Raw genomic sequence first — 13,492 nt, 5'->3', positions numbered from 1 at the left:
ACAGAACGATGGTTTTCCATAAAAAATTTCAAGTTTGGAGCTTTAGTTTACTATGACTTTATTCTACAATAGATTTAGCTTTAAACTATTTTTATTTGAATTTTTGAGATATAATTTTTTTGGAAGTATAAAGCCACATATTTGAAATACTAGCTGCTCTATATGGTAAATTGGGTTATTAAATTTTGAAAAATGTATTGATTTTTTGATTTTATACGAAAGAGCACCATTTTCTGAGTCGATTTTTTTACAGATTTTTAGAACTTTGTTTTGGTAGGGGTAGGCCGGGCAATATGGACACTAGCCTGGTACACGGTTTATATGGGAAAATACAAAAAATGGAAAAACTCAAGTTCCTGTATACTTTTTGAGTTCCATTTTGGTCCCATATCAACTGTGCAAAATTTCAGATCGATCGGAAAAACTATATTTTATTTTTAGTTTCTGTAGAAAACTTCACTAGGAATCAGACCTCTGAAGACAGCAAATCGATGCGACGTTCGTGGAAAAAGTTATTAGGCTTCACCCGATCGATAAAATAACGAGATTTTATTATTTATTGCTATTCCTTACATGTTAAACAGCGTTTGCATGCCATTCGGTTTTCAGTCAATAACTTTTTTCACATTCCTCAGATCGCTTTGCGGGCTTCGGAGGGTTGGTTCCTCGTAAAATTTCCAACAGAAATCATTCATCGATTTATTTTTAGGGGTAAAGGGGCAACCTGTGGCGATTTTTCTTTGAAAAAGTGATTTTCCCCATACTAAATCGTATGAAAACTTAAAATGGCTGGCGCTAAAATATAGTTTCTCCGATCGATCTGAATTTTTGCACAGTTGATATGGGACGAAAATGGAACTCAAAAAGTGTACAGGAGTAAAATGTCTTTTTGTGTCCCACGCTAATGGACACCCGGGGCAGAATGGACACCCTCAATATTTTGAAATATGCGAACTTTTTTTGAACTTTTAATGAATAGAGAATATAGTCCATTTGTCTAAAACGTAGTTTCAGGAAAGAAACATTCGAAATTAAAATTATACTTGATTTTACACGAAAAAGTTGCGTCCTCCGTTTTTTTGTGCATGGAAATTATAATTTTCACACCATCTAAAATAAGATTTAGTGATAAATTTATTGAAGGTCGATTAAAACCTGATATTTCTAGAACACATGCAAGTAGTTTTGCTGTATCTACATGCTTAACATGTTTATATTGTCTTCTTTATTATATCAAAAATCAAGTTTGGAAATATCTTCTGCTGCCGGGGCAAAATGGACACTCACCTTTTTGAAAGAAGCGGCAAGGGAAAAATATAACCTAAATCACAAACAAACCAAATTCTTCGATTTCAGTATATTTTCGGTTAAAAGTTCACTATAGTAGACATAGGGTGAAACAAATTGGTCAAAAAACGAAAGCAGTGGAAAATAATTGTTCTAGGCACAGCTGTGCATGCCGACAAAAACGAAGCTTTATCCAAAACTGCCTGAATTTAAATTAACTGAACATAAATGAACTACTTCGGCGTATTATTCATCCATAATAGTTGTTTTGTAATCAAATGACTTTATAGGTGTAAATAATGTACGAAATTCGTAAAAGTTTCATGGTGTCCATATTGCCCCATGGGGGTGTTCATTCTGCCCCGTATGCTTGAAGACGGTCATGAAAAACTAACATTTTTCAAAACATTTTTTGAAGTGGATAAACAATTTTTCTTCGTAAGCATTCTTATGCCATAGATGCTAAATAGAATTTAAAAGGATACATGTATCAAAAAACTTAATTTTTTTGACATCTTGCCAGGTAAAGTTTGCAAAAACCTTAGGGTGTCCATATTGCCCCGCCTACCCCTACCTAAAATCAAATCGACAAATCGCTCTCATACAAACTTCAAATTGATTTTTAAATAGGTTCTCGGACTCCAAAATTTCGGCTCAGTTTGACATGCAGATTCAGAATATCGAATTATCTCAACACCGTTAAAAAAGTAAATTCTTACAAAACTGTGCATTGTATTGTTTGCATTTTTGAGGATATGTACCCGATTTTTTGTATACGGGTCATTCCATATGAAGTGACCGAGAAAAAGTCTAAACGTGTTATCGACCATCACGGATTTTGACCAAATTTTGTTAAAATGTTTGTTTATATGGAGGAAGAAAAACTCCAAATTTTGGTGCCGATCAGATCACCCCTCGGCCCGTGGCAGCACCCTTCGTATTTGCCAATATAAGAAAATTCCATTTTTCCCTTTCTTTTTTTAAATTTATAGCTTTCAAACTATAACATATATACATTTTTGACCTTCGACAATTGTTAGAGGAATCCAGGAAAAATATTAGTTTTTCGATACAGTGGTGCCAAACATGTTATTTTTCAATTTTAAAATTTAAAATAAATTTTTCATCAAATGAGTATATTTTCATTTGAAAAAATTTGATTCCATCGTGTTCATCAGGCATTTTCCATTCGAAAAAGCTAAAGTTTTTAAGTTTGGAAAACGTTTTTCTCTAATATATCAAATTAGTCCAACTTACAAGTTGCGCTAAGAAAACATTGTTCGATGCAATTGAAAGGTGATTTGGGCTGATTTAGACCAAGAAGAATAGAAAACTATGAAAAAATAATAATTTGACAGTGTTGCCAGTTTATCAATTAAGGATTTATTAAAATCGATAACAATAAATTGCTGAAGTTTAAAATTTATGAATTATAATCCTTATTTCAGTTGACATTCGACCTATGTAAACATTAATGTGGACGAAAGTGTTGCAAATATTTAAATTTTATTGCATAAATCTAAATTACTTGAAAACTTTTGTATCAAATGAAATTATCAAGCAAGAATTATAAATTTATTTTTTTTTAGTGACGAATCAGCCAAGGGGTGAAATTCCCTAAAGAATAATCAATCAATCAATTCTTTTTTACAATTCTATTACTATTGGCAACACTGAACCTTGATAGTTTTCGCTTGGTGTGCAACTTTTTATTTTTCGGACAAACCTTGTAGGTTCTGGCCAAAGTCTACGCTCCATACAAAATTTCAAAATTTGTATAGGGACAAAAGTCTACGAAGGGGAGGTGTCCAAATTTTGGTCTACGTGGTTTATGAACAGTCCCTAATAAGGGCAGTTTAAATGTGCACTGAAATTTATTCATTGTTCAAAATTACGAAAAAGCATTCTGGATGACATGCTATGCCTTAGCGTGCAGGTGACTATTCATTTTTTTTTATTTATTCATTGTTTTGAACTTGCATAGAGAAAGGAAAGTTCCCAAAAGTGAGTTCAATCCACCAACCTTGAGGACAGACAGAGTACTTAGAGTAGAAGTTCTTTTTACCCAACCGCCAGTTCAAATTATTAAACTATCGGTACTATATACATCCGTGTAAATACAGTCAACTCCCGTTGATTTGACCTCATCGAATTTAAACACTTTATAATTTGACCCCCTCTAATCTGCACATCGTTCAAACGTCATTCTGCTTATGGAACGGGTGAAACGGAACGCAGAATCAAAACAAAACAGCAAAAAGGGTTACCATCAGTGTGTTTCTCATACCCACAGGGTTACTAGAAGTTCAAATTAGAAAATGAACCCCGTTGGTTTGCATGAGGTGTCGTTCGAACCAACGGGAGTAAACGGTACGGCACTTCACAAGTTGTTTAACTTCGAACCCTGAAAAAGAAAGAAAATCGGGTTAAGTACGGTTCCTTTGAATTCCACTAAGAATTTGCATCCTTTGACAGATACGTATTTCGACCTCAACTGTAAGGTCGTCTTCAGTGTCTTGTACTTGACTCGACTTGAGTCGAGTCAAGTACAAGACACTGAAGACGACCTTACAGTTGAGGTCGAAATACGTATCTGTCAAAGGATGCAAATTCTTAGTGGAATTCAAAGGAACCGTACTTAACCCGATTTTCTTTTATTTACAGATATTCCCCTAACAAGCCCAGGTTAATCATCACCTGAAAAAGATCCAAACCCGAGGATCGAAACGTCGGCGATGAATTAAAATAATCAACGCTTATTTCTGTGACTGCAAGCCGAAACCGTTAGAAGTTCCACCAAAATCAGTCATCCAATAACCAAAATCACTTACTCATTTTTGGCTTCCCGCATCGAACTATCAAAGTTGAGTTGTTTTGTTCTTCTTTTTTTGACAACAATAAAGAGAGCGGATCAGAGAGGATGCAGAAAGAGCTCAAGCGATAGTTCAAAAATAAAAGTTTCACGAAAAGGATTTTGGAGCTCCCGTAGAGTTGCATTGTTTCGCTACAGCACATGAAAAAAGACAAAATGACGGTTTAGAAGGTACATTTAAAAGACTAGCAACGCGGGTGTGCGTACAAGGTGTAACTATCCAGGCACCTAAACAACATTAAGATTGGGCATTGGAGAATTGCTTGCTAAATTTAGTTTTTGTTCCTGTTATGGAATCCAAGAAAGAGAAGGAGATTTTGAAGGATCGTTCTGAAGTAGCATTATCTATTCCTGGTATAAGAGATATACATGCTGCAGCTCCTTCTGGTGCCGATTCAATCATAAGGAAAACAGTTTCCAGCCCAACTTCGGAGTCGCTGTCCATAAAAAACACGCAATCAAAAGGTGCAGCGGACGAAGTCGGTACACTAAAAGACGGCTTGCGGTTGAAATAGCTATTCTGCAGGGTCAATTTAAATACACAACGCCATTAAATTTGTGCAGACTAAGTTTCGTTTCAATTCAACAGATTGATGTCTCTGCTGACCACCGGATTCAAAACAAGAACCTCGAGATCACCAGGCTACAATTCGGCTATCGAACTAGTTGATATGAAAGGAAACAAAACACACACAAGAAGCGTTTTTGGGTCGATGATCACGTTTTACCATGGTAAGTTTGAAAACATCTTTATGCCGATCATTACCGCAAGCCATCTTTTAGTGTAGCAAAGTAAAGAAATCAGAGGGTAATGTATGGATATCTGAAACCTTTTTTTTGGTGAAATAAATGTATCTCGTTTTGAATATATGCTTCAAGAGCTCATTTTAATTTACCAGAATAATTTCACGCCAATCGGTTCAGTAGTTCCCGAATCCATAAGGGCCAGACAGACTGACAGACTGAAAATTCATTTTATGTATATAAATATTAACGTACCCATATTTGATGTACTGGCAACACTGTCATATTTTCTTTTTCATGTTCTTTCATTTACCACTGCCTTAATCAGTCCAAAGGAAATCACACCTGATTTTATATGAAAAATCGTTTTTATGATCAGAATTTATGATTGTATCAATAAAAGTATCAAAAGTATAAAATTTAGTTTTTTTTACAAGCAGCAATGCTATATTTGACAACACTTCCGTAAAAAATGTTTCAATAGATAGAATAGCATTTAAAATGAGTATATTGATAGATACGTTTTAAACATTGACTATCTATTGTTATCCATTACCCATAGTTGAAAAACTGGCAACACTGCCAAATATTGTTTACACAGTTTTCTGTTTACCTTAGCCCAAATCACCTTTAAATTGCATCGAGCAATGTTTTCTTAGCGAAACATGCAAGTTGAACTAATTTGATATATAAAAAAAAACGTTTTCCAAGCTTAAAAACGCTGTATCTCTGGAACGGCTAAAAAACCTCGGAGAATTAAGCTTTTTCGATTGGAAAATGTCTGATCAAAACGATGGAATCAAAATTTTTGAAACCAAAATATACTCATTTGATGAAAAATCGATTTTAAATTTTAAAATTGAAAAATAACAAGTTTAGCCACACTGTATCGAAAAACTAATATTTTTCCTGGATTCCTCTGACAATTTTCTTCAAAAAAAGCCGAAGGTCAAAAAAGTGTATATGTTATACATTCAAAGGTATAAATTAAGAAAAGGAAGGGAAAACTTGGATTTTTCTTGTATTGGCAAAGACGAGGGGTGCTGCCACGGGCCGAAGGGTGATCCGATCGGCACCAAAATTTGGAAATTTTCTTTCTCCATTTAAACAAACATTCCAACAAAATTTGATCAAAATCTTTGATGGTCGATAACACGCGGTGTGTACACTTTTTTTTGATAAAATTACAAAAACAAGGTACTCCTTTGGTTAATGGTCGCGGCAGCGAATCAGTACCCTGTTTTTATAAACTTAATAGAAAATTCAGCGAATTTGTAAAACAATGTACAGTCGGAACCCGCTCGTTGAGCCACAATCTCCACCCAACCAACGAATTCGATTCGCTAGTTGGGTGAAGTGACAGCAGCACAAGGGGCGTGCGTATGGTTTTTTTTTTTTAAATCGTGTTTAGGTTGGAAGTAAAAAGTAAAATTTTTCAATTTGTTTTACATTTAGAGCATATGGCCAATGCGAGAAAAAAATATTTTCACCCATTTTTAGTCGGTGAAGTGAAAATAAAGTTGTTTATGAAACCACCCGTACCAAAATGCAAGCACAAAACGCTTTCAATGATCGGCAAAATAAATATTGCCGATGTTTTGTATTTGCTTCGAAGTAATTGTACACATTGTTTTTTTTTTAAGAAATATGAAATAGAAATTCTTCTCGATTATCAGTAAAGTTTAAGAAATCTAAAACTCATTAGCTCGCCCCTCGGAATTACAGATTGGTTGTCATTTTCAGATTGACATTGAATTATGACATGCAGGTGCTTTTTAGTTGGCTGACAGCTCAACTAACGGAGCCCCAACTAAAAAGCCACCCAACTATTAAGCCCCCAACCAGCGGGTCATGACTGTATACAGATTCCTTGAAAATTTTCAGTATTGAAAAAAAAATGCCTTTTGGACCACCCTAGAAATCATCTTTTGTAAACTACTTCGGGAATTTCAGATTTTTGTTTGCAATTTTCTGTGGGGCTAATGATTTATGAAATATGATGATTTTTCGAAGAAAATTGAATAAAGTTTTTTCACTTATTACTTTTGAATTTTTCTTTTCTCAAAATACCTACAGGACTTGTTTAGTAATTTACTTCGGGAATTTCCTGTGAGGCTGATGATTTATGAAATATGATGAGTTCGGGAGTTTTTCATGAAGTTTCCTTAACTTATTACTTTTCCAAAATGCCTTCAGGACTTGTTCAATAATTTACCTCGGGCTGAGGTTGAAGATTTATGAAATATGGTGATTACTCCAGAAGTTTTTCATAAAGTTTCTTCACTTATTATTTTTGGATTTTTTCCCCGAAAATGCCTACAGGGCATCTTTTGTAAATTACTTCGGGAATTTCGGGAAAATGTTTGCAGTGTTCTGCGGGGCTGGTGATTAATGAAATATGGTGATTTCCCCAGGAGTTTTTCGCTTATTCTTTTTTTTTCAAATATGCCAATAGGACTTCTTTTGTAAACTACTTAAGAAATTTCGGGATTTTTTTTAATTTTTTGGAAATTCCTACACTTATTCTTTTTTTTTTATCTGTATTAACGAGATTTTTAGCCCTAGGCTAGTTCATCTCGGGACCCACACTTTACTTCCCTTCCGAAGGAAGAACTCACATTTTGCGAGTTTATTGGGCGTGGGATTCTATCCCAGGTCCTCGGCGTGATAGTCAAATGTTCTAACCATCACACCAGGTGAATTACTTCGGGAATATCAGGATTTTTTTTTGCAGTTATCTGTGGGGCTGATGATTTATGCAATATGATGATTTCTGCAGATGTTTTTCAGTATGTTCCTTCACTTATTCTTTATGTTTTTTTTTTCGAGAATGTCTACAGAATTTCTTTGTTGGTTCGGAAAATAGGATCTGTATCTGTTTTATTCGCCGTTACACCAGTATGCCGACCGGAATAATATCAATCACGAAAACTGTCTTTCACCTTGGTATTAATCACGAGCTGCACACAGGACTAATATTTCGGAACGCTTATTCATCGAAAGCTCTACAAATGATAGCTGAGGGTGTTAGAAACAAACTTTTGTATGACGGCAACTTTCAGAAATGACGTTTAGAGGTCGCCCGGCGAGATTTTTGAAAAATGGCCATTTTTCGTAATAAATTTCATACAAATATTTTTTACCGTACAAAAATTAGCAATACCCACCATTTTTATATTTTTACAGCTTGTTATATATCCAAACTACTTGGGAAAAATAATAAACGACATGTTTTACAGGTAACTTTTTGATACTGTATTATTAAATTTACTAGAATTTTTCATTTTTTGATATACTTTGCATTTTACCCATCATAAAAAGTATCTCCTAATGCTAATTTGAAACAATTTCCATAAAAAGATAGGAAATTTTATAAGGAAAAACTTTGCCAAAGACAGCATGACGTTTTTTTTTCTATCCATTTTTGAGTTATTCACGGTTTACTATTTGATGAAATTTGAACTTTTAGGTATTTTTTTATTAAATGTCACATAAGAACTTCCAAAAACCATATACAAAGTGTAAAATCATGTATGCTCAACAAGTTTTTGTCTTGATTGTGTTAAGAAATTATGGTGATATCATTAATTGATTTTTTGGTTTTGTTATTCAATCCCTTCATACAAAAATTAACTAGCAAAGAATTCTCGAAAAGCTAGCTCTCTCGACAAGCTTCGTACTGTATATTGATTTTTTTTAAAGATATTCTTCATTTTCGATTTTCTCAATTATTTCTCCTCACGAGAACGTATGAGTCCTGGACCAGGAAACAGTGGCAAAGTGAAAAAAGGCGAACCCGTTGATCCATCCCATATTCAAATCGCGGTTACAAACACCTTTCGTAAGCATACCAGGTTTTAGATATTAAGTTCCAGTTCAAGACATTATAAAAAGCAGAGCATGCCTTTTTTGTCATTTACTGACTTGAACTATCTTATCAATACCGAAAATAAGATACAACGAGGCAAACTGAAACGGGTGGGATGAGATGAACCAGCGAGTTAACGTAATGTTATCCACGGTTAGAACAATTCGATTACCATAACACATACACAGCATACAATAAGACAAGGTAGGCTATTATTGGTAAACAACAGTAATGGACGTAGACATGTGGCGTCATTTTTATCGTCCTATATTTATGTTGATCAAATTCATAGGGACTACTAAACCGTTTTATTCATAATTAAATTAATTAATTATCGATTTTTGCGGCTTAACCAGCCGAATGGAAGTTTTACTTTATTCCAAAAGCTAGACTTTACATATACTGGCGTGAGTGAGAAATGGACAAATTGAGGTGAAATTTGCGAAAAAGTTACTCGTCCTCTCGGTGAGACTCGAACTCACGACTCCTACTCACTAGACAGGCGCGTTGCCGCTACGCCACGAGAAGACTCGAAGACGTAGCTGCTAACCTGAATTCAAGTTCAACACAAAATTCCGAGGTTATCTTTTCCACAGATTGCACCCCTTTCGGATGGAATGAGATGTACATCCACACTACGCATATATTGTATATGTAAAGCCTAGGCGAGAGCGCATTGTTTTTGTGTGTTGGAAGTCCACACACCTCTCATCGACGACTGTGTCGAAGAGATCGCGCGGTGAGCGGAAAGCTTCCAATGAGTCGCGACGTTCTCAAACGACCGGTTACGGAACATGAGTCCACTTGATTCATACACCTATGCAAGTATGCGGTAAAGTACCAAATGAAGTCATATAATCATCGCAGTACGTAGTATTGTGAATTTTATTGACATCTTGTGAGTTCACTTGCAGGCTTGTTTGAATAAGTTGTAAATGATCATTACATGCTCTATTAAAATATCGTTTATTGCGATGTAGTTATGGCTTATACAGGGGATTGCCAAAATGTTTGGGATAGGCAATTTTTTTTCTCTCACAAAAAAGTTCAACAAGCTATAACTTTTCATAGAGCGCATAAAAAAATCTCAAATTTTGACTATTTGTCAACCTATTATGTGTGGATCATTGGTACAAATTTGGGCTCGATTGATTAATAGGGTATGTGTTCCATCATTAATCTCACGCTCCCATATTCATCCTATTCGAAAACAAGCGATTACGGCACCGATTCATTCCGTTCTTTTTGTTTTCATGGGTGCTCACTTCTAACAAAAAATACAAAAATAAGAAACAAAACAAACAGCGCTTCAATCCTTTGTTTTGCGTAGGATGAAAATGGGAGCCACATGCTTAAGAAGGGAACCAATACCCTATTTCGCAAAGTTAGAACCGTTCGGGTAAAACACTATAGGGCACCGCACTGTTTTGATTTTGTATAGGTTTTTGACGTTTCGTGGCCTTGTTGTTTACAAAATTTCTGTGAGAGTGAAAGAGAAGGAGAGTATTTCATGCAGTGCCCTATTTTTGAGGTGTCATATCTCGGAAACCAGTGAACCGAATTGAATGAAATTTTGAACGTACACTAACAATATGTAAATGCTTCACAAACTATTAAAAAATAGGTACTTTTTAAACGTTAAAAAAAGTTATCATGGATTGACACTTTTTGGATTTTTCTCGAAAAAATGTAATTTTTTTACATCAGTGTCATTAAATTTTAGTGTTGATATCCAAAGATTTTCCACTTCTGTTCTCAATCTCTAATCAGATATATTAGAGCCTATTTAGATTGAAGGAAGAACACATTTAGTAATTTTTGTGTGGTATTGTAAATTTGACTTATTTTCCTCTATATGGGGAAAAATTTCAATCCGGTATAACTTAATTCGTCGTGAGAAAATATTACATTTTATAACGTCGTATTAAGTATCAATATATTGTTGATAAACGTTATAAAATTCATTCAATTCGGTTCACTGGTTTCCGAGATATGACAGTTCAAAAATTAGTTGTCTAGATAATAGTGTTTTACCCAAACAGTTCCAACTTCGCGAAAAATTAATCAATCGAGCCCAAATTTGTACCAATGATGCACATATAATAGGTTGACAAACAGTCAAAATTTGAGATTTTTTATGCACTCTATGAAAAGTTACAGCATGTTGAATTTTTTTGTGGGAGAAAAAAAGTTGCCTATCCCAAATATTCTGGCCATCCCCTGTATATGTTGGTTTGTATTCTTATGCGACTTTACCAAGTATATCGCAATAAGTTCAAAATATAATATCATGTGCGAGGAGATTTGACTCTGCACCGTATATGCTATAGTAACTTTGAATAGTTCTTTATACGATGTAATGTGTGTGACTCCTGGTTGTCTCTACGGTCCAAAACAAAAATTCTTACCTTATCTTCCTTGGACTCCATCAGCATATCGAGCCAGTTGTAGATCGCACCTTCCTCTGCCAACAGATTCGGGTCAAAGCAAGGACCACAGCAGAGCAGCGCAGATGTTGCCTGTTGAAAAAAGAAATTGAAGTAGGAAATAGTGTTCATAAGAGAAAGAAGAAACAAAACTACTTCTCGTCTTAATCGGTTGGAAGAATGTGTGAACAACATAAACGGCATCGTTTCGATAAGCATGAAACTGGATAGGGGAAACTAAAGGAAGTCGAATAATCAGGAAACTGCAATAAAGAACTACATACTTCCTTAATTGGTTCAGGAGCAGGTAAATAAATCTAATCATCACCACTACCGTAAATGTAACAAATTCCGAGCATTCGGTTTAAAAAAAAACAAAAAAAAAACTTTTTTGTGAGTCAAGTAACATAATGTATGGGTTGAAACAATTTTGAGGCAATGTTTTCCTTGTCTGTCCGGAATAAGGCTCATTTACGGTATAACGTTGAGGTAATTACAGTAAGGGAAGTTATTGAGTGCAAATGGTGTGTATCACCGCAGACTAATGGGTTTCCCTGATGATAATTAACCCATCCTCTGGCACTTTAAATCGAAAGGATATCGAGCATGTGAGCATATCGTTCCAGCTGTTGACTTTGGATACCTAACCTATTTTCCTTTACGTACCAGTAGCGCACTATACTGCAACTTTTCCTCGTCGGCCGAAATGCTGCTAATGGTGCTACTGCTAACTGCATGATGACTTGTACCGCTGCTTCCTCCGACCACGCTGCTTCCAAACGGAATGGCATGACTCCCACTCCACGAGGTGAACAAATTAACTAGATTCCGCTTCAGCTCCCGCGACAACAGCGTAACGCACGACTCCAGCGAGAAGTTTTTAATCATTTTCCGAATGAAATCACAGAAATGAGTTTTCACCTCACGCATGCTACTGTTATCCTTGTCCGTTTCCGCTTCCAGATAGAGCCGTGCCCCATCGATATACTCGACGAAGGTCGGATGCAGCGACATGGACTCCCGCTCCAGAACAAACGGGCTGATGCCGAAGGTGCCATTTTCGGCAATTTTCTCCAACACCCTGACCAGCTGAAGGCGCAGGGCGTCACGTCGCCGGCGGCGACGCATGTTCTCCTGTTTGCGGTCGATCGCCTCACGGATGTACACCACCAGCTCCTCCATCAGATCCCTGCGTGACGTGGGATAGGAAGTTTGTTAGAAGTTGTATGATATTTTCTGGAAAAGCATTTCCCGGAAAACGGATTGATCATTTTATTGAATTAATTACACGACATACACTCCCGTTCAAAAGTTTGGGGTCACCCCCTCAAAAACATGTCATTTTTTTAGGCCCATATCTCCGCCAATTTGCGTCCGATTTCAAAACCCTAGGTTTCATTCAAAAGATAATAAGTCGAAGAAACTTTGAACATGATTTGAAAGAAACTTTTTCAAAAAATTTTGTATGTAAACTTAACCCAAAGTTGCCAAATTTTCTAAAACATGAATATAAACTTACGGCAGTGTCGCTGGAAGTTGGGTCGACCAAATTTTAAGATGAGAGCGGTAATATGACCCATTTTCTATTAGCTTTCAACTGCTTTTTATAGAACTTAGCTAAAAAATCTAGGAAAAAAGTTATTAAGTAAATTAATCCTTGATGTCATCGACCAAAAGTTTGGGGTCACCCCTCAATATGATGTATCGGCCAAAAGTTTGGGGTCACTATCGTAAAACATAGAAAAGTGATTTGTTGATATCTTTGTCATCTTTCATTCAATTTTAATTCTTCTTGGCTAATTTGAAACAAAATGAATGAAACTTACTGCATAGACATTGAACCACACATGTTTGTTGAAATTTATATACTAAAACTTAACGTAAAGTTGCCTCATTTTTTGAAGCGTGGTAGAATGCGCTAGCTTTACATAACATTTGTATATACAAAAATCGTTAAATACGTTAAGTTTAAGACATCAAACGTAAATTTAGTTAATTATCTTCGAAATGAGCCAAAAATAATTAAAATTGAACTATAGATGACGAAGATATCACCAAATCACTTTTCCATGTTTTACGATAGTGACCCCAAACTTTTGGCCGATACATCATATTGAGGGGTGACCCCAAACTTTTGGTCGATGACATCAAGGATTAATTTACTTAATAACTTTTTTTCTAGATTTTTTAGCTAAGTTCTGCAAAAAGCAGTTGAAAGCTAATAGAAAATGGTTCATATTACCGCTCTCATCTTAAAATTTGGTCGACCCAACTTCCAGCGACACAGCCGTAAGT

At 35.5% G+C, this 13,492-nt stretch overlaps 1 protein-coding gene across 5 annotated transcripts in view; it reads right to left on the bottom strand.

The window, feature by feature from the left end:
- Window positions 1–13,492, bottom strand: part of LOC109403764 (protein furry) — a 460,946-nt gene that overhangs the window by 324,938 nt on the left and 122,516 nt on the right. For all 5 annotated transcript variants that reach the window (XM_062852871.1, XM_062852872.1, XM_062852874.1 and 2 more), the window contains 2 exons: window positions 11,864–12,386; window positions 11,180–11,290 (listed from right to left, as the gene is read on the bottom strand). In XM_062852871.1, the coding sequence (XP_062708855.1) occupies window positions 11,180–11,290; window positions 11,864–12,386 (634 nt within the window). The remainder of the gene's footprint in view (window positions 1–11,179; window positions 11,291–11,863; window positions 12,387–13,492) is intronic.

Source organism: Aedes albopictus, chromosome 2, assembly GCF_035046485.1.
Source record: "Aedes albopictus strain Foshan chromosome 2, AalbF5, whole genome shotgun sequence".
NCBI lineage: Eukaryota > Metazoa > Arthropoda > Insecta > Diptera > Culicidae > Aedes > Aedes albopictus.
Note: the sequence above shows the minus strand (reverse complement) of the source record. Positions and strands in the feature narration are given on the sequence as shown.